Genomic DNA, 21,304 nt, shown 5'->3' on the forward strand with positions numbered 1-21,304 from the left:
TTAGATTACACATTTTGGAATAGGGATGATTTGAGTTCTGCATAGTAAAAGCATTTAATATCCATGAGGAAACAAAGCCCAAAGCCAAATCATTTGCATCCCTATCTTGGGAGAAAAGCTACGATCCCTTTGTCCATTTTACTTTCCATCTCAATTTAAATGCTGTCAGAAAGCAAGTGCTGCCTGATGTAATTACATCTTCTGGCAGGACTTTATAAAACGCTGTGGCCTGTGGTCGGAGCCCCAAGCAGGCATCAGACATAACTAGTGGTGGGCTTACTGAGCACTGGCACGTTTCTTGGCTTCACTGGGGGCCGCACGGAGTATCCAAGGCCGGGATATCCGAGTCTCGGCTTCTTTCTGTTGCAACAGCAATACCCACAGAGCAGCCCCCCCGCGATGAAAACCACTCCAGCGCTCGCCCAGCCCAGGAAAAGTGCTGCTCCTAGTTCTCTCTTCTGCCCTACGTGGATGGCTGGGTTGTAGAAGTCCCGAATGATGATATTGGCTGTCCAGCACACGGGGATCAGAACCAAGATGCCCGTCACGATGAACAGGACCCCCGACGTGCCCAAAAGGTAGGCTTTGGCCCTGTCGCTAGAGCCCGTGCACTGGATCTGCTTCATGCCACAGATGCCAATGATGAGCGCGATCAGGGAGAGAGCCACAGCCACGCACATGAGCGCCCGGGCTGCCTCCAGCACCGGTGGCAGAGCCAGCAGAGAACCGTAGAACTTGCATTGCAGCCTGACCTTGGCTTGGCGGATGCAGTTCATCCAAAGCCCTTCCCAGAGCCTTTCGAAAACAATAATGTTGCTGCCAACAAAAGCTGATACTCTCCACTGAGGCAGAAGGGTGGTGGCCATAGTCCCCACCAGGCCGAGAAACCCGAGCACCAGACCAGCAATTTGCAGAGGGTAGAAGGCCATCGCAGGTACCCCCAGACCGATCCAATGGGCGATGAGAGAAGCAGCTCAGGATCCGGGATGCGGAGGCCTCTGGGAGTCTACAGCCGTCTCTTGGGGTGTTTGTCACGGTCCCTGCCCATAATGTTTTAGTCCGAAGCAGCAGCAGCAGAGACTGAAGGTGGCCTCACTAGGAGGACCTGATGGAAATGCCTCCTCCTTTGTACCTGTGCATTCATTTCTCTATGGATTATTTACTAGTCACATATAATTTATCCCAGCCAATAAGAAGGTAGCCACAGGTGTGTCAAGAAACACTGCATTCAACTTCGGTATTTCTCATCTGATTATTGTCTTAGCAATGTTGTAATTAGATGTCAAAGCTTCCATTGTGGCTTGCTAATTATAGAGCTGAAAACTTCCTGTCAAAAAAAATCACTCTGATATAAAAGCATAAATATATGTGTTAATCCCTAACTGAAGACAACGCCACAGCCTTGCCAGTTCTTTGGAGAGCAATTGAGAAGTAGGTTGACTTTTAGAGGATCTACTGATTTCTTCTACTATAAATCATTTTTGTTTAATATAGTTTATTATTTCTGGTTTTAATAAGGACTTCCAGATAGAGAGTAATGTGTAAGTATTTGTTCCAAGACTTCTACTGAAGCTGCTGATATTTTAAAAAACAAAATGAGGAGGGTTGTTAAATAAGAATTTGCCAGAATTTTCAGTGTATTCTTCCACTCTAGAAAGGAAGAATAAATTAAATAAATCCACTATAACTGATTGGAATTCACTGGTAATTATTCTATGATCTGTGAAGTATCACCTTTGTTTTTTGGTGAAATAAAATTTAGTGTATAAGCTTTCCTTTGATGCCAACTCAATATAGAAGCTTGAAATATATCACATTTATCAAAGCCAAAACTGCATGTTCATCCCATTTTTATGGAACATTATGAAAGTGACCTTATAGATTAGCTATGCCATTACTTAAAGTCAGCTAGAAGAAAACCTTTGAGAGATGGAAGGTGTCATCAAAATCAACAGGATTAAATTCCTCATTTGGAAGATACAGAAGGTGAGGGCTTAGGACTGCTCGGCTAGACTAGTTATGCTGTCACTGAGCCTGGAATAAATCAAGGTCTCTAGCTGATTATGCTTAACCTATGTCTACACGCAAAAACAGGTAAGAAAGATGCTTTTCAAAACTTTCATACCGATGAGAGATTTATTTCATACCACTCTGAGATTTAGTGCTACCTCTTCAGTAGTTTTTCAAATACTTTTCAAGGCAAGCAAACCTCAGCTGAGACTGTTTCAGAGTTCAAGAGTCGTTGTCATCCTGGACGCCCACTTTCCTACCATCATCCAGAGACAGGGCAGAAGAGATGCCTTTGGAAGTGTGGATTTTTCCCTTTTTCTTTCACATCCTTCTTCAGGGAATCCATTTCCAGAATGAAAACTACTCAAACACAAGTACATCAAGCATACGCCAGGTGGGAAATACTAGAGTTTGCAAAAGGTTCTCCTTTTCAGTGAACCACAAATCAAGACTTAACAGGGATCCAATACTACCTAGATCAAATCGCCCATTAATTGAAGTAAAATGAAGTAGGAAATATGGAAATATGGAGACATTGATTTTTCAAGATGGGTGGTTGCTCTGTTTGTCTGTCTGTCTATCCATAATCGATCTACACATCTATCACCTTCCTCTCTATCATCTGCCTTGGTTGCTGTTTTCTTAGTAATCTCCTAGACCAAATGAGAACTCCCTCTCTAAGGAATGTGAATCATTGAGGAAACAGATGACTTGCATGTAGTTCAGTTTCCTAACACCAACTTAAGCCAAAAGGTTTTCTGGGTCCTTTGTTCTAGGTTACTGAGGCAGGAATTTAACCATTCCCACCCTGCTGTGATTGGCTGACATTACTCTGACTTGTAACTTACATGTCCTCTTCTGCATTGTTTCCTCTTCTTCATTCCATCTCATTTCAATTTTATCTGTATTTACTCCTTGAAGTTTCCAACTTGCTCTTTCCCAACCCTCTGATTTTCCATCAGCTAGACATCTTGTCTGTATTACAGATAACACAAGTAGAACATGTTTACTTCAAATACAGTGGTACATCCTGAATACAAGATTACTTTAAACAAGATAAATAACGTGAGAGCTTTTGTTTTTGCTACTCACAGACAAGGTCAAATGTCAACACCATTTTTATTTTCTCTTCTTTAAATTTAGGGGTGATACTATTTTCCTCTCCAACTTTTCTGAGAATCTTATTGTACCCTCCCTCTTTAGAAGCTCTGTTCCCATTGATTATTTCCTCCCTCTATTATATCCACACCCTCCTCTTCTCTCTGAGATGTCTTTACAATATGAATGTACTCAGTTCTCTGGCATATATTTCCAAACCCATATCCCTGCTATTTATTCACATACACCTTTTGGTTCACTCTCATACCTCCCATCCTCCATCTCTGTCTCTTGGCCTTTGTTATATTCTCCTGCTTATTACTTTTCTACCTCTGTCTTGTCTTTTGACAGGTGTCTTTACTGGTGTTTTTTTTGTTTTTTTTTTAAAGATTTATTTATTCATACAGGCACTGGTTACAGTCAGAAGCGCGGGAGGGTGAGAGAATTCACCAGAGCCAGAGCGGGGAGCAGAGCAGGCAGAAGGACCGAAGTACACTGCTGAGGGGAGCAGCGGGCGGCAGGAGAGGTCTGCGCGCCATGCGGGACCCTCCTCCGGTGGCCGGGGAGCAGCCAGGGATCGAACCGGCGCTGCAGAGGCCGCGGGCAGCTTCGCAACCCAGCGCTCAACCGCTGTGCCACCGGGGAGGCCCACTGGTGTTTGTTTTGTCTTTGATTTGTTCCCGGCTTCCATATCTACCTTGATACTCTGCTCACATATCTTGTGCTCTCTGTGAAGTCTCATCTATGGCCATAGGATCTACTACATCTTGTTAGCTCATAAATTCTGAGTCTGTGATCTTCAGCCCAGGTCGTTTTCTGTTTACCACCCTGGGCAACCTTGTTTTTTTTTTTTTTTTTTTTTCCATAGTTCTTTAGCCCATGGGAGCCAGATACCCCTTCCAGTTGTTGGGTGTTACTGTAACAGGGTGGTCCCCAGGAAAGGGGGAGGTTCCCTGCCCCACCCAAGGGAGGGTGGAGCTGAGCAGGAAGAAGAGAAGCTGCAGAAGAGACTGAGGAAGGAAGCAGGATGGGGCAAAGAGACCTGGAGGAGGCGCATGGAGCCTAGAGACACGTGAAGAAACTGTGCTTGTCTTTTGGTCGTGGACTGGGTAACACAGATGTGGGTGAGATCCGTGGGGAGGTGACAATGGCAGCTTTTATCTTGATGTTGATTTTGCTCTTTTCCTTCCAGGCTTGTCCAGTTGTTTGTGACCCTTTTCTGTGGGTCCCCACTGGAAGATGCTTTAGACTTGTAGCAGGCTTTGGGGCCTTGTTCTGGGCCAATCCCATTTGGATGGACTTTTACCCACGAGGGGACGGGTAACTCTGGATGCTTCATTTAGAAACTAGACTCTTTGCCTTACCTGTATTGTTTCCTAGTTTTATTAAAGATCCTTCCCATTAGTCTCATGTGTTTTGTGTTGATGCGGCGGATGGCAAAACCCATTTAGAATAGGCAGGTTTGCGGGGTTTGGGCTGCCCCTCTCCCTGTCCTATAACATTACCACCAGAAAGGTCTCAGCTGTCAGTCATTCCCCATTCGTGGGGGCAATTTATAGCCAATGGAACCCTGATTGATATCAGAGAGTGAAAGTACAATCCAGCAGCTCCAAGTAGGAGTTAGATCTGAAGCGTCATCCCAGCTCTGGAGCTCACTGAGGGGTTAACCAAGGCTGTTATCAGTTCGGCTTAAATCTAACCCTAGTCCTTCACTTTCTTCAGGTGTTGATCCTATGAGCATCCACAACCAACATGAGGCACCCCAATCTCCACTTCAGAGCCTGCCTCCAACTGTTGATTCACACCTAATTCCAATTCATTAATTATGGATATTGTTTTGTCCTTCTATGCCCACATTAGCCCTTTAGTAACCTTCACTGCATCATTTTCATAAGCCTTTTTTTTTTTTTGAATTATTTATTTATTTATTTATTTATTTATTTTTTTTTTTTAGATAATAAATTTTATTGTTATATTCCCCATACAATTGCAGCACCCCCATTCTGACCCCAATCCCTCCCCTCCCACCCCTGCCCCCCTAAAAGTGTCTCTGGTTCATAGTTTTTTGTTGATTTTGATTTTCACTTTCTTATAGTTATTCATTTTCCTGGTCCCTTATTTAAGTTTTCTAGATTCCTGCTATGAGTGAGACCATCCGGTATTTTTCTTTTTCTTTTTGGCTTATTTCGCTGAGCATGATCCCTTCCAGCGCCATCCATGTTGCTGCAAATTGCATGTGTTTATCTTTTTTGAATGCTGAGTAATATTCCATGGTATATATGTACCACATCTTCTTGATCCAGTCATCTATTTTTGGGCATTTGGGTTGTTTCCAAAGCTTAGCTATTGTAAACAGTGCTGCTATAAACATAGGGGTGCAGGTGTTCTTTGGAATTGATGTTTCTGTGTCCTTTGGGTAAATGAAAAAAAACACAGAAACATTTTCATAAGTCTTACCCAGTCTCCTTGCCTCTGGTCCTACTCTATTTCACCCATAATCTGCTGAATCAAATTCTGAGCAAGACACCACATTGCTTGATTTTTTTTTCAATAGCTCTCCATTGCCTCCAAGGTAATATGCAAATCCCTTACTATGATGCAAAAGACCAATGCAAATTGACCCTTCCCAACTTTATTCTTTTCTTTTTCTTTTTTTTAAGAAGCTGTTTACAGTTCATCAGCTTTATTTCCATTCTCTGTTTTAGGGTCTTTGGAAACAACCTATGGCCATGGGTGGTTTCAACTCACTTGGTGATCCCAGCTGTAGGAGCTGCAGCCTGTCTCAGTGGCAGGCTGAGCACTCCATCTTTACTAGGAACCACTGGGTGGGACCCCAGGGCACCTGCACCCCTTTAGACCTAACCTTAGGGTGTGGTAGCAATGAACTTGGGAGCTAGTGCTGTGCAGTCACCCTGAAATCCCTCCTTGGTCACAGCCTTTTCGTGAGCAGCTGCTTTTGCTTTTCCATCTCTTAGTGTTTCTGTCTAAAAGCAGAGACCAGGTGTGGCCTTCCCTGGTGGGATATGGGAGATGGTGCTGTGCGTGCGTGCGCACAGCTCCCCAGGACAGCCCACCCTACAGGCGGGCTGAGTGTGCGCCCTCAGTGTATGCAGGGAACGGCAAGTCACAGACCACAGAGGAGAGTCTGTTGCACATGGAGCAGGGCAGGCAGGTGACATCACATCCCGGTGACAGCCTGGAGGGCAGGCCTGGGATCCGTCACCACTGGGTGTCCTGGCTGTAGTAAAGCTGTCTGGATGGGCTTAGTGAAGCAGCAGCCAAGCGGCCAGGGAGAGGACAGGCTCCAGCAGTAGCAGCAGTGACCTCAGCCCTGCTTATGGCCCTTATTCCTGGACAGAATGACACTGATATAACCGGATGGCACAAGCAGCCAGCAGGAGCTTCTCCCAGGTCCTCTTCAAATTTGTAATGTATACACCATCACTTTTCCTTTTGTGAAAGGACTGTTCCATTTTAAAGTTGAGATACAGGACGATCATGCTGTAAGGAGTTTGAAGGCACCCACCTCCTATGCAGGAGCAACAGGCCGCAGGCAAGTGTAAGTTTCCCTTTAGCTCTGATGGGAACCGGCCCAGTGATGCGTGGAAGCCTCCCTGGGTCCAACTTTAAAGCTATTTTCTGATGATCCCATCCATGTCTTCACAGAGCTGACATTTAGTGAGAGTAGTAAATATGAAGCAAGCAATTATAAAATATATAATTACAAATTGAGATCTAGCTATGACTAAAAATATGGGATAAAGCAAATACAGGGTCTAAAGAGAGTATAAACAGATGGCACCTTAATTTTAATTGGGAAGTGAATGAAGGGGAGGCTCTCTGACAAAACAGTATTTAAGCTATAGCCTGAAGCCTGAGTAGGAATTACCCAGGTCATCATAAAGAGGGGGACAGAGGGCATCTCACGCATGGGAGGCGGTCTGGGTGAAGTCACTGAGGCCAAAGGAGCCTGGAGCTAATAATGCAAATGGAAGGCCTTGAGCAAGCAGGAAGCCAGAACTGCAGTGAGGGACAGACGGGGCTGAAAATGTAGGCAAAACCCATATATGCAACCATTTATTCATCTCCAGAGATCAATGCAAAGTCAGTAATGGTTTTGCTGGGGGAGCAGACCAAGTCTGCATTTAAAAAAAAAAAAAAAAGCAAGCATTTTGTTATTTGGGGCAATGGATAGGAACCAGTCAGATGTTTCTTGATTTCTTTTTTGGAACTCAAAGGAACAGTGTGAAGTATTACCTTATGTAAGAAGCTATAACCTCCGTCAAGTCTACTAATTATCTGTGATGTGATTGCAGTCAGTGAGAGCTGCTGACAATAGTGACTTGCTTTACCCACATGTCTTCCTGGGCCTTGTTCTGAGGTCTTCTAGAATCTGATTTAGATTGAAGATCTTTTGATTTTTGAGGGTTGAATAATATATATATATATATATATATATATCACATTTTCTCTATGCATTTATCCATCAGTGGCACTTAGGTTGTTTCTATATCTTAACTATTGTAAATAATGCTGCAATGAACATAGGGTATGCTTATATTTTTGAGTTGGTGTTTTCATTTTCTTTGGATAACTACCCAGAAGTGGGATTGCTAGATCATATGGTAGCTCTTTTTTGAATTTTTACTTTATACTGCTTTTCATAGTGACCATAACAATTTACATTCTCATCAATAGTGAACAGAGATTTCCTTTTCTTCACATCCCCACCAACACTTGTTATTTCTTTTCTTTCTTTTTCTTTTTCCTTCTACTTCTTTATTTTTCTTCTATGACTGATCAAATTTTAACTATTTGAAGAATGGTTGTTTGTCGGTATTTAAAATGGACTTTTCTGTGAAGCCGGTCAGGCAAATCCCAGAGTCCACTACAAAGTCTATATTAAATGTATGTGGTTTTGCTTCTGCCCACAAAGTGTACAGTGTCTGTGTGCAAAGTTGAGTATATGCTATGGAAATTTTTCATCTTACTCCCTCGACTTTCTTCTATCCTTTCTTTTAATTTAAGATTTGCAAAAATAAATCCAGAAAATATGTTCTAGTGAAAATCAAATGAGGATTTGAACAAAAGAAGAATAGAAAATGGAAAGTAAAAAGGGCGTGAAGTTTGTCCACAAAATATGTGCCATGTTTGCTGAGTTTTGGCCACAAATGCCTGGGCTCATTCAGAGCAATAAATACAAAGCGTCCATGAAACAAAAACAAACACATCTTTTCAAGAGTTGCGTAATTCTTCTGGCTTCTGCTACCAGAAAGAAATCTCTTTCACTCTGGAATATAATGAACAACATTCTTACAGTAAAGAGAGGCATTTCTTGTCCAGGTGTTCTTCTTTTACAGGTGTCTTAAAAAGGTGGACAGGTATTCAGGTCTTCTATCAGTGGTTTTCAGCCCTGACTTCACATTAAATCATCTGTGCAAACTTTCAACAAATACCAGTGCATGGGGCACACCCCTGATCCCATAAACAAGAATCCTGGAGGTGGGGCCCCAGTCTTAGTACTTTATTTTTTTGTTATGTTCTGTAGTCATCACATTGGTATTTTGAAAGCACCCCCTGTGATAGTCAGATGCGCTGCTTTAGAATTTCCATTCCCGTGGTTCTCAGTTTGTTTTTTAATTAGTATTGTAAAAAGGAACTTATTCACCACATCAGGTCCCATATTAAACCAATTAAGTGAATTTGTAGCTCAAGATGGACCAAGGCAATGGCCTTTTAAAGTGTTTTAGGTGATTCTAGGGAAGAGCTGGGAATGTGAGACACTGATCTCGTGAATGGATGGATTGTATATCCTGAAGGCAATTTTCCATTAATATTATTTCTCTCTGTGGAGCCTTTGAGATTTGAAAGTGAATTTAAAGTTATACTGCGTGATGGGAAACTCAAGTGTAAATATTTTATATCTCTAGTTAAACTGTCTTACGTGAGGTTTTGAAAAGCTTTGAAGTGAAACTATAAATTTATGCCTTTTATCTCTCAGCAATTAGGCAATGTTATTTTTTTAAGGTAGGGTGAGGGCCTGATATTTATCAATTATAATTGAAAACACCTCAACTGGAGTATTAGCACTTATTAGTGCTAATTAGTATTAATGCATCTCAACTGTGAATTATTTTCAACTACCTTTGAAAACACGGTTCTTTAAAAAACATTGTAATATTTATTATTTCAATTACGTTTAAAATGTATAATTAATTAAATGATTAAAATGTATAATAAACTTTTACACTTATGATTCTTAGAAAAGACATAAGGCCAAAATAATTAACCAATAAAATAAAAACAATTGATGAAATTTAAGTTATCAACATTGCTTTGACCTGACGGAAAATATTGAATTTTTGAAGCTGTAGTCTGGATGTTAGAATTACTAACAGAAAGAAACACTTTCATAATTTTCCTTCTACTAGTCATTTTTTATTCATTGGACCTCAAATGTGATGCACCATTATTTGAAGCATCCATTTATCATTGTCACTTTTTTATTTTTTAACAAAGAGAATGTTCTTAATTGTATCCAATATTCAGATGAGCCAAAACATCAGAGCATGCCCTGAGGTAAAATACTGCAAATTAAAATACACTGTTCTTTGTTGCGTATTTACTTCTATACTCACTAATGAGCTGTACAAAGGTCAGATCTGCTCATTACATTTGATCCAAATATGAAAAAAATTCTTTCATCCTTTTGCTATTGCCTGAATATCTATGTCTTATAAGGACTCACTATCACACTGGTTAACTTTGGGAGCTGAATTCAGACAGACATACAAACACACACACACACGCACACAAATGGTACCACAACCAAATTCACCTTGACATTAAATTGTACAAGTTTGGTTCCATGATGTCTAATCAATGTCTCACTTTACTGTGTGATTTACAAATGCTAAGGCCTAATTTTGCATATCTTTAAATGCAAAATTAAGACCATCACTGCAAAAAAAAGTATCTGTACAAATAATAACTGATCCAGTCACTATATTATGTGGACCAAATATTTTTACTTTAAAATTTGGACAATCAAAATGAAGTCAAATTCTCATCAAGCACAAATAAATTTTAACTCAAAGTCACTAAAAACTCTTGTTGAGCAGAGAGAGCATCTAAATATTTTGAAGACTCATATTTCTATGGATAGCAATGTAAAAGGTATCACGTTGTCTTCCAAACTTTCAGTTTTCTTCTTCCCCATAAATGGATTAAATGAAATACTTAATACAAATTGACTGACTTGATATGTACATTAAATACATTTTTCATATCATATTCAGAGTCAACAATTGATCAAAATGTGTTCATTTAATAATTATATTTAGGATGTTTCTTCCATTTTATTACATTTCAAAAAGACTATTTTAGAACAGTTTTAGATTTAGAGAAAAATTAAGAGAGTGAAGAGTTTTAGATTTAGAGAAAAATTAAGAGAGTACAGAGAGTTTTCATACCTCACACCCAGTTTCCTTATTACTAACATCATTCGTTGACCTGAGGCATTTGGCACAATTAATATCAATACATTGTCATGAGCTAAAGTTCTTAGTTGATTCAGGTCTCCTAAGTGTTTAGCTAGTATCACATTTCTAGTCCAAGATCTCATTCAGGATACCACATAGCTGTTAGTTTTCACGTTTCCCTTGGTTCCTCTTGGCTGTGATAGTTTTTAGATTTTTCTTTGTATGTGACTTTTTTTGTACTTTGAGCTATAATTCAAAGCTATTTTATTCTGGTGTCCAAATTTTTCCAGTTTTGCCCATTAGAAATTTGTTCAGGTCCTCTCCTCTATCCCTTTAAATAGTGCTTTCATACTGCAAAATGTTCAGGGCACATCTAGAACATTTCTTGTGCCTGTCATAGCATCAGCCATTTTTCCAAGAAACACTATGCCCTCTTTTTTCAGAGTAGTATTAGAAACCAAGATCAGAACTCTAGGTCACTTGTTGCTACTATGATGTCATTTCTTTCAGACACTGTCAGCTAACATAGAAAAGAAAATGTGTGTACAAACACCTGCATGCACACACACACACACCTCTTTAGCCTTTACACACATCTCTTTAGCCTTTAGCCCTCAACACCTTGCAACTACTCATTTTTTTGGCTGTCATACTTAGTGAGGATAGGTTATTTTTAGCTTACTATCTGCTGTTTTGCTAGCAACAAGACACCTTACAGAATAAAAAAGGAAAAAAGTAATTAGACACTGACTATATTTCTATAAGGTCATTTTTAGAGTTGAATGTCAGTTTATTGTCTGACTACATATTAAAATAAGGTACATTATTGTATCATCAATATATTATCTAAATCGCTTTAGGATTTGGTGGTAAAATTATATAGCGCTTGAGAAAAATGCTTAACATATAGTAGGAACTCTAGAAAAAAATACATTTAACCACTCTGTAGCTTGTTTTCAATTTAAAATTTTTTAAATGCCCTTTTGAACACTTCCAATTACTTTCTAAGACTTGTAATCATAAGGTCAAATAAAATAAGTACTACACAGGATGCTTTGTGGGACTTTCTATCACAGTTAGAATAAAATCCATCATTCCTATAATATTTTCTACCTAGTTACCCCTTCGACTCAATCTCCCACTGATATGGCCCTGAAGGCCTCTATGTTCTGCCTGAAGATATTTTTGGGGTTCCCTGTCTCCTTTTCAAAGATCTCTGTTCTACCATTAAAAGACTTCCCTGACCAGTAACCACCATCTCTAAATTGGAAACCCTCCTTGTTCTGTCACTTGACCCTCTTTTATGTCTTTTTAATCACTTCTCACTATCAGACATTATATAATGAATCAGGGTCAACATTTTTGTCTTTCTGCTATTCTAAGTAAGACTCAAAAGAATGAGAACATATTCTGTTATATGAATTAATGTATTTCCAAAATATAAACTGATGGCAGGAATATAATATGGGTTCAGCAACTTGAGAGTATATTTAATTTATTAAGCACATACATTCTTGGATTGTGTCTGTGTTTTCTGTTCTGCTTCATGAAGCTATACATTTAACTTAGCAGAAATCTGTCATACTCTTTTGACAGCTTTTGCTCTTGGGCTAGATTTCTCTTTTCTCTGTATTTACATTCACATTAATGACCTAATATTTTAGTTGTTGTAAGTTAACATAAAATTTTAAAACATTTATACATTTTTAAACACTTTAAGTGTAATATTTGATGAATTTTGAATCAGTTTTGTTAGGAATGGAAAAAGACATATTTGATTCTCACAGAAGGTATGAAATTTTTGAAAACTCTGAACAGTTTTACAAAATCTTGATGCCTATATTAGTTTCCTTATTTATATTCCTAGTAATTATTCTGTAGAATTTGAATTTGAGTTATTTTTATTGTGTTAATTTTTATTCCTAGCTGGTTTATATATTTACATCTATTCTGATTTAGGTGTTTTATCCATTATAATTTAAAATTGTAAAATAAGAAATTTATTAATTTTGTGTATTTTATTTGACTACTAGCCAAAGATCCTGAACTATCTGCTAACTTCTAATTTTATTTACAATTTACAGAGGAGAAAAGGTGGCAACTTGAGTCAACTATTGTTCAGAACCTCAATTTGAACTCTGATGAATTTCAGTTCAAGTTCTATGCTTTAGAAGATTCTCTCCCCATTAACTACAAGCTTCTGGTCTTCAGGAACTAAGTCATTTCATAATTGTGCCACACCCTCCCCATAAAATCTATTATAATATAAAACAGTGGTTCTCAAGAGGGGGTAATTCCCCCCTGGGGGAAATTTGTTAATAGATGGTGACATTTTGTTTTACACGTAGGAGTTTCTGCTGGGTTGTGATGGGTAGAGGCTAGGGTTATTACTTAACATCCTGCCTTGCTCCAGACAAGCCCCTCCACAAAGAACCACCTGTAACCCTTGACTAAGAGCCTGGCTATGACACACACACAGATAGGAACAATCTTAAACCATATAATCACCACATTACTGATGATCCTTAAGACTCAAAATAATGCATGGGGTCGACCTTATCTTCATCACCATTTTTCAGAAAGAACCTGAGTATGACCAACTGTGATGGAGAGTCATCCAGTTAATAGGTCAAGATTTCAGCTGCAAGCAGTGTGGCCTTGAAGCCACATTTTGCAACATGGTAAGCTACCTTAAGTTTGTTGGATTTAGTTAAATTCAATTTAAAACCTCCTTTAGCTCTAAACAACTATGAATCATCTTACAAAAACAAATTAGACATTGGTAGCAACTGGCATTGAATTATTAATTGAATTGCAGAGATGGAAAACCATTCCTTTCTTGGATCAGATTCTTCTACTGTTTATTCAAAAGTTAATGTTTCACCATGAACAATGAGAAAATAAAACAGAGGGCTTTCTGCCATCTGATGCAGTGTATTCTTCTGAACTTTTTTATAGTATTCATAAAAGCTGATGGTGGGGGAACACTTGAAGCTTTATGTAATCCTGCTCAACCATACCATATGGTAATGAATATTTTGTTTTGTTTAGTGGTTAAGAAAAAGGAGACAGGGCCTCCCCGGTGGCGCAGCGGTTGAGCGCTGGGTTGCGAAGCTGCCTGCGGCCTCTGCGGCGCCGGTTCGATCCCCGGCTGCTCCCCGGCCACCGGAGGAGGATCCCACATGGTGCGCAGACCTCTCCTGCCACCCGCTGCTCCCCTCAGCAGTGTACTTCAGTCCCTCTGCCTGCTCTGCTCCCCACTCTGGCTCTGGTGAATTCTCTCACCCTCCCGCGCTTCTGACTGTACCCAGCGCATGTATAAACAAAACAAACAAACAAATATAATAAATAAATAAAAACATGCCTCTATAAAAAAAAAAAAAAAGTTTTAGAAAAAAAAAAAAAAAAAAAAAAAAGGAGACAGAGGCACCATCCTCTAGCAGAGAAAACCCACAGCTGAGACATTTTAATGAAGGCAGATAATTGGGCTGTAGCCTGCAGGACAAAGGCTGTATACACATTTCTAACATAACAACATTCCCAAAAGAGAAGGAAGGAGCAGGTGCTATACCTTTACTTGGTGGTGGGAAAGTTGAGACTAGAGAGCAACTCGATGATTTGTTAAAGGCATTCTGAAACACAAGAAAAATGTTTTTAGTGTCCTTTGCTTTTGAGCATCTTCTTTGAGCTAGTAATTCTTTTGTGGGAATATTTGTACTATGATTTGCAGTTCCAATTCTGACATTTTCAAGGGTTTTGTTATACAAATACTTTATTTCTGCAATGACTCACCCTGAATACACATAATTAACAAACAAATATGTTTCAGTTGTCAACAGTTTACCCACCATTGCTGAAATGCTCTGACTTCAAGAAATTTGCTATTTATTTAAAAAAAAACAGGATGATCTATCTATGTACAGTAGTACATATTTAAGGCATGGACTATTATTAATAAGCAAAAATAGCTAGTATGTAGTAAGAGAGCTAATATATTCAATCTTGTGATTAACATAAATTTTCTCATCTCCCATAGAGATTGGTACTGATTTGTTTCACTTTTTACAGAGAGGTTTGGTGAATTGCCCAAGGGCACACAAGCATCTGAGATAGAGACAAGGAGATTACAGAGCACACTCTCTCAATCAGTACACTGTGTGCATAGTGTTAAAGAGCTGTCAAAAATTGCAAAAATGACAGCAACATTCACAAGAATTATTGGCAAGTATTCACCAAGTTACAAGGTTCAAAGTGGGCCTTTAAAAGTGGGTTGGAGTGCCTTAATCAGTGGTCCTGAGCATTTTGAAAATGTGTGAGTGTGTGTGGAAGAGTGGAATTTGGTAGCTACAAGGAGTGGGAACTACACTGGCATTTAATCAATGACATCCCATAGACATCTGTACAAGCCAGAGGTGATGGATCCTGCACCAGGATGCACCTTCCTGCATCTTAAGTAACTTCCTAGAGATCTTTCCATTAACAGCTGAAAACCTATTTATGACAATGACCACAGAACCCTACTATTTCTATATTTCCATCCAAAGTAATTTTTTCCAGTGCATAATGATGCAGAAATGCATCAGAAATGTAACAAATGCAGTCACCACCAGATCAAGGGAAAGTTGAAGCTTGTTTTGTTTGTTTTTTAAACTGAGTTTTTCATTATTTTCAAATATCATGTCATCCATGGCAATGGCGGGAAGTCATGGGATTTGAATCACAACTCTAAGATCTGTATGCATCTTCCTTGTAACTGTCTTATTTTCAGTGAATCCATATACAAAGCAAGTATATGACTAATTGTTACATCTTGTGCTACAGATGCTTCTACTTGACTACATAATAAAGTACATGATTTTAAATAAATTATTTCCTCTAAAGTTTCCTTTATTTCATAAATAGATTGTGATAATGACATTTCCAAAGGATTATTTTATATGATATTTGACTTTCATTTCAGAATATTCCATAGGGCATTACCAAATATTTTATATTGAGGAAGGTTTCATGCTCAGTGGAGTGGTGATTCCTGTTTTAGGCTATTATATGAAAAGTTGCATAGGCAATAGGATGTGCCATTGTTTTATTGTTTCATCCTATTTTTCAAGCACCTACATGTGTCAGTCACTCTCCTATGCACTGGATATAGAAGTAGAGTGGCCAGGAATAATCAAGTCCCAGCTCTCTATACCTTATGTTATTAAAGAAAAGAAAACGGGTCCAATTCTAGCCAGTAAGGCAAAATAATGACAGGATAGCCTTTGAATATCACACACAACCATTGCTTACAAGATTCAAGCAGTGTTGAGGGAGAGGATATCCTGAACAAACCCCACAAATAGGCTTTATGGGCCCCACCCCCACCCCAGAACAAAGAGATCCGAGACACCAAGGACTACAAATCTCATAAGGTCATCACCACCGAAGGGAGGGTTGCTGGGAACTGAGGGTGGAGTTAAGCAGCCAGGTTTTATATATAACCAGACATTTGGGCCTTGGAGTGGGGGTGGTTGTTCTTTTTTTGGTGGCTTTCAGCATGCTATTGGAGTCCCAGTTCAGCAGAACTGGTAGGACACATTCACCAATTTATCTCTCTTTCTTCCTGAATTATTAATTTCTTCCTTTCCCCTTTATGTAAATAAACCCTTTATTACCTTTTTGTGTGAGCCTGCATTTGAGTCTCATTATGAGTCCCTTTTAAGCATGCAGATGAGGCCCCGCAGTCAGGCAACCCATTTCATATCGGGGTTGCCCTATAACACCAGGAATTCTCTCATTTCTTGGAGGACTGTACCTTTATATTATTTGGCGTTTGCTTGTTTTGAACTTTGGTAAAGTGACATGCTAGCTTCCAGATTTACTTCTACAGATTTAAATAATTTATGGGTCTAATAGATAAATGTATGATGCTTGTTGCTCTGAGGACACTAAAGAGGTCTGTTTTTAACTTACTAAATGTGTTTCAGTTCGACTTCCCTCAAATAATCTGACACTGAGTCTTAGCCAGGTGACCCTCTCACTAATGAGTTAAATACATCCTTGAAACATGTTTATTCTATATTGCCACAAGAGTCCTATTTTTAACTTTTTAAGAATTTTACTTTTGCATGTTTTAGTAAGAATCATATAGTAAAGGAATGAGATCAGATAAATACTAGACAGCCTTAAGAAAAACTGAGATTTTTTTAATACTAAATTGGGGCTGATTATGTTTTTTAAGCCATTTATTGATGTCACAAGAAAAGTCTTATGATGACTCATAAATACTGAGAAATATGTTTCCATGCTGCTCAATTTAAGTAATGGTCATTTCATTTCAATTAGGAAATCTCCCTGTGCTATGGAGCGTGAGATTCCAATTCAGCACTTCAGTTGTTAGTATTTTCTATTGATATTGAGACTCATGTTCTATAATTTCCCCATTAAAAAATCTAAAGTGTCTGAAAGAAGTGCATTGGAAGTTTTCAAGAAAATAAGGTCATTATTTTGAGAATAAGAACTAAGCAGCAGTTCTTGGAAGATGAACAAAAGACAACACTGTGAATTTCTCTCTTGGCAAAAATTGCATTGAATGTGGCAGGTGCCAAGGCTTGGACAACAAGCCTGGATTCAGAGGAGACTTTCAAGAAAAAGGTTAAGATTCTCAAAGAGAAATGACTAAGGAGAAAGATTGAACTAGAATTCTCATCAGTCTAGTCTTCTGAAGGCAGGCTGGGCCATTTCAGTCACTAGAGATTCAGGGGCTAGCTGAATGCGTTCTGCTTGGGACATGGCATTCCAGGCTGAGAATACAAATTGAAGACCAGTCCACTCTGGTACTGTGGCACAGTACCAATAAAAGCAAATGTAACAAATGTAACTTTCACAAAGACTGCATGCTACAAAATACTATGGAGTAAGAAACAATAATTACAAGGCCCATCCATGGCACAGCCAGGCAAGACTTCTGCCAGATAAATGGGGCAGATATATTTTTTATAAAGGATGAAACTTGGGTCAGTTGTGGAAATTTTTATTTTGCCAGGCAAACAAACCCATGTGTGACCTCTCCCCACATGCTTTCTCTGCCTCCCCACGCTAAGGTTTAAGTGAGATGCTCCATATACACTTGCAAAGCATGCTTGGTATTTCCATTTTCAGGGTCACCTTGTATGTTCTCTGCCTCCTACAAAGCAGGAAGCTCCAGCTATGGCTGCATCTCTAGCAATATAAGAACACCTGGTAAATAATGGGCAGATGCCATTCTTTAATGACTCAATAAATTCCAGGAGAAGAGGCAGTTCTGGCAAGACTATAGGTATCTGGACTCACCAGTGTTTTCAAGGAATTGAGTGCTGTTGCCTTTTATTGGAGCATCTAAATCAAGTGGAGAAGAAAGAAAGGGAGAAATTGAACTTTCTATCCTTGCTGGATAATTTGGCATTGACAGCTCTGCTAATGTGACTCTCTTGATGCCAAGCTTTTGATGCTACCGGTGTTATCTTAGAGAAGAATCTTCACTTGATTCTTATGGTTCTAGGCCTACATTATGTATTGAAACCACCGTTTCGACTTAATTAGCTATTATTTTTCTCCATTTATTCTCCAAATTATTTAACCAAATTATTTTTAAAGATTATTTATACATAAGCTGGGGTACAGGCCTGAGATGCCGGGAGGTGGGGTGGGGTGGGGTGAGGGGATTTACCAGAGACAGAGCAGGGAACAGAACAGGCAGATTGACCGAAGTACACTGCTGAGGGGAGCAGCAGGTGAGTCAGGAGAGGTTTGCTGTGCCATGTGGGTCAGCTACCAGGCTGGGGATTGAGGTGGTGCTGCAGTGGCTGGTGATAGCTTCATAGGTTGCGTCTTAACCCCTTGCACCACCAGGGAGGCCCTAATTTTATTTTGAAACTAATGCTAATATCAAGTGTGATTGGTGGTTTCAATACAAAACTAATGTGTTACAATGAGATATCTCATTCCTATGAGACTGGCCTATATAAAAAGGATAGAAACAAAAAATTATTCACAAGAATGCAGAGAAAAAAGAACACTTATCCACTGTTGGTAGGAATGTAATTTGATGCAGTGTTTATGGAAAATGATGTGGTGGTATCTTAGCAAATAAAAGTGGAAATACCAAATGGTCCAGAAACACCACTGCTAAGTATTTACACAAAGAATATGAAAACTCTAATGTGAAATGATTAAGTCCTTCCTATGCTCATAGCAACATTATCCACAATAATCAAGTCATAGAACCAACCTAAGTGCCCAACAATGGATGACTTTAAAATATACTCAATGGGATAAATTTTTAATAGCTACTCAGCTATTTGAAAAGATGGAATTGTGCTTTTTGGGGAATAATGGATGTTGCTAAGTGAAATAAGTCTGAAAGTGAAGGGCAGATCCTGGATGGTTTCATGTATATGTGAAAATAAATAACCATGGAAACCTGGCAAAGCAAAACAAAAATAGTTCTTAGACTCCCTGAAAAATATCCTAGCTGCCAGAGGGAAGGAACGATGGACAGGGAGGAAGGGCAGGGAAGGAAGGAGATAGGACCTTTGCACAGGAACCAGGTGGAATGTGAGTGAAGCATGTGCACAAATGGAGATGTGAACTGCACCTCAAAAATTTCCTTTACTGGGCCTCCCCGGTGGCACAGCAGCAGTTGAGCACTGGCTTGCGAAGCTTCCCGCAGCCTCTGCAGCACCGGTTCGATCCCCGGCTGCTCCCCGGCCACCGGAGGAGGGTCCCACATGGCGCGCAGACCTCTCCTGCCGCCCCTGCTCCCCTCAGCAGTGTACTTCGGTCCTTCTGCCTGCTCTGCTCCCCGCTCTGGCTCTGGTGAATTTTCTCACCCTCCTGTGCTTCTGACTATACCCAGTGCTTATATAAATAAATAAATAAATCTTTAAAAAAAAATTCCTTTACTGTTATGTAAAGTGTGTTAAATAATGTTTCCAAAAGATTATGCCTTAATTTATCAGTCATAAAAATTGCATCTGCATTTCAGGAAAGGTTTTGTCAACTGTCAGAGAAAGTAGAATCTACACTAAGGCATTTCAACTTTTATTCTTTTAAAGCAACAGGTGGACATTATTCCCCCAGGCAAGTCTGCTTTATGCCTGAAAATCAGATACAGCCACATACGTCAGCTGCATTTTTTCATATAATTATTAGAGAAATATACAAGTCTGTTTAGGAAAAAGGCACATAAAGCCTAAGATGATTACTGATCACTAAAGGTCTCACCTTAATATTTTAGATGTGGCTCTCGATAAGTAAAACATTTTTGATGCTTTTTATGTCATGTTAATGTGTGTGCTTCACGGCTTAGGGAATAAAATGCCAAACCTTCATTCCACTGAGTGGAAAAGACTTCAAAATTCAATCAAGCAGTGACCTCTAGAGTAAACCATTTTCTAACGAATATCCAAAAGTCACCAGCCCTCAAAAAACATGCAGTTCTTAGCTGACTGGATATTTACTGATCAGTGATTTGGGGAGAAATATGTAAACACTGGGGATATTTTTTGTATTAATCACAGCTCTTGCCCAAATGATGTCAAGTGTTATACAAGAAGCTATTCAGGTTTTCAAGCACTTGTAAGTTTAGTGTGTATGAAAAATTTCATTGAGCCACATTACACTTTAAAATGAATTCTCTGTTAAATGTGTGTGTGCATAAATATAGAACTGTTGACTGTTTATGCAGTTACTCAAATGCATAACCCATGGATTTGGGCTAGTTTTACACTTTACTTTTTTCTTCTAATGAAATGTATAGCTATTAAACAGAATTAAAAAAAAAACAAACTTGAAAACACAGTGCTTGCTGGAGCATGTCAAATATGAGTTTGGAAGCCAGATTATGAAATGATTTTTGACTGCAAATAAATGAGTTCAGCATGAAAACAAATTGGAGATTCGAAGTCTTTGGAGCTTTACAAAACTACCAAAAAAAAGGTCTTAAACATTATTTAATAAGTTTAAATTTTGTATACATAATGATCTCTATCATAATTGATCTTCCTAACATAAAAGGGTGAAGGTTTCATTTTTTACGATGATAGGCTAAATCTTGGCAAAACATTTGCTAATAAAATTAAGCAGGAAAAAAGAAAACAAATATAATTTTTAAAAATTTCTTTTAAAATGGTCTCTTGTGGGCCTCCCTGGTGGCACAAGGGGTTAAGCACTGCACTACGACGCAATCTGCATCCTCTGCAGCATGAGTTCAATCCCCGGCCGGCCAGGGAGCAACCCACATGGCGAGGCAGACCTCTCCTGGCTTGCCCACTGCTCCCCTCAGCAGTGTATTTCAGTCAGTCTGCCTGTTCTGTTCCCCACTCTGTCTCTGGAGAATCCTCTCACCGACCCCCCCCCCATCTCTGGCCTGTACCCCAGCTCTTGTGTGTATAAATAAATAAATCTTTTTAAAAATAAAAATAAAATGGTCTTTTGAGATTTTCAAAAATTTATGACCATCCCCATGGGGTAAGGATAAACATGTGCTGCTTTCCTTCATCATGAAGCAGCCACAAAGCCATCTTTGTACAGACCCATGTCTTTGTAATTTCTCATTGCTGGTTCTCAGGATCCATTTCCTCCCAAATGATCCCTGCTCCAACTGTGACTCATCACAATCAGACATGAAAAAAAAAAAAAATAGATCTAGGTGAAAACAATTCTGGTCAAGACCATGTTGTCTTTTTCTTTTTCTT

At 39.2% G+C, this 21,304-nt stretch overlaps 1 protein-coding gene across 1 annotated transcript; it reads right to left on the reverse strand.

The window, feature by feature from the left end:
* Nucleotides 1–254: 254 nt before the first annotated feature.
* Nucleotides 255–929, reverse strand: CLDN17 (claudin 17; the record flags this gene model as incomplete). Its single annotated transcript, XM_084232729.1, has 1 exon — nucleotides 255–929. The coding sequence occupies one exon, from the start codon at nucleotides 927–929 to the stop codon at nucleotides 255–257; it is 675 nt and encodes a 224-aa protein (XP_084088855.1).
* Nucleotides 930–21,304: the final 20,375 nt, after the last annotated feature.

The sequence above is a fragment of the Talpa europaea genome (assembly GCF_964194135.1).
Source record: "Talpa europaea genome assembly, chromosome: 4".
Lineage (NCBI taxonomy): Eukaryota > Metazoa > Chordata > Mammalia > Eulipotyphla > Talpidae > Talpa > Talpa europaea.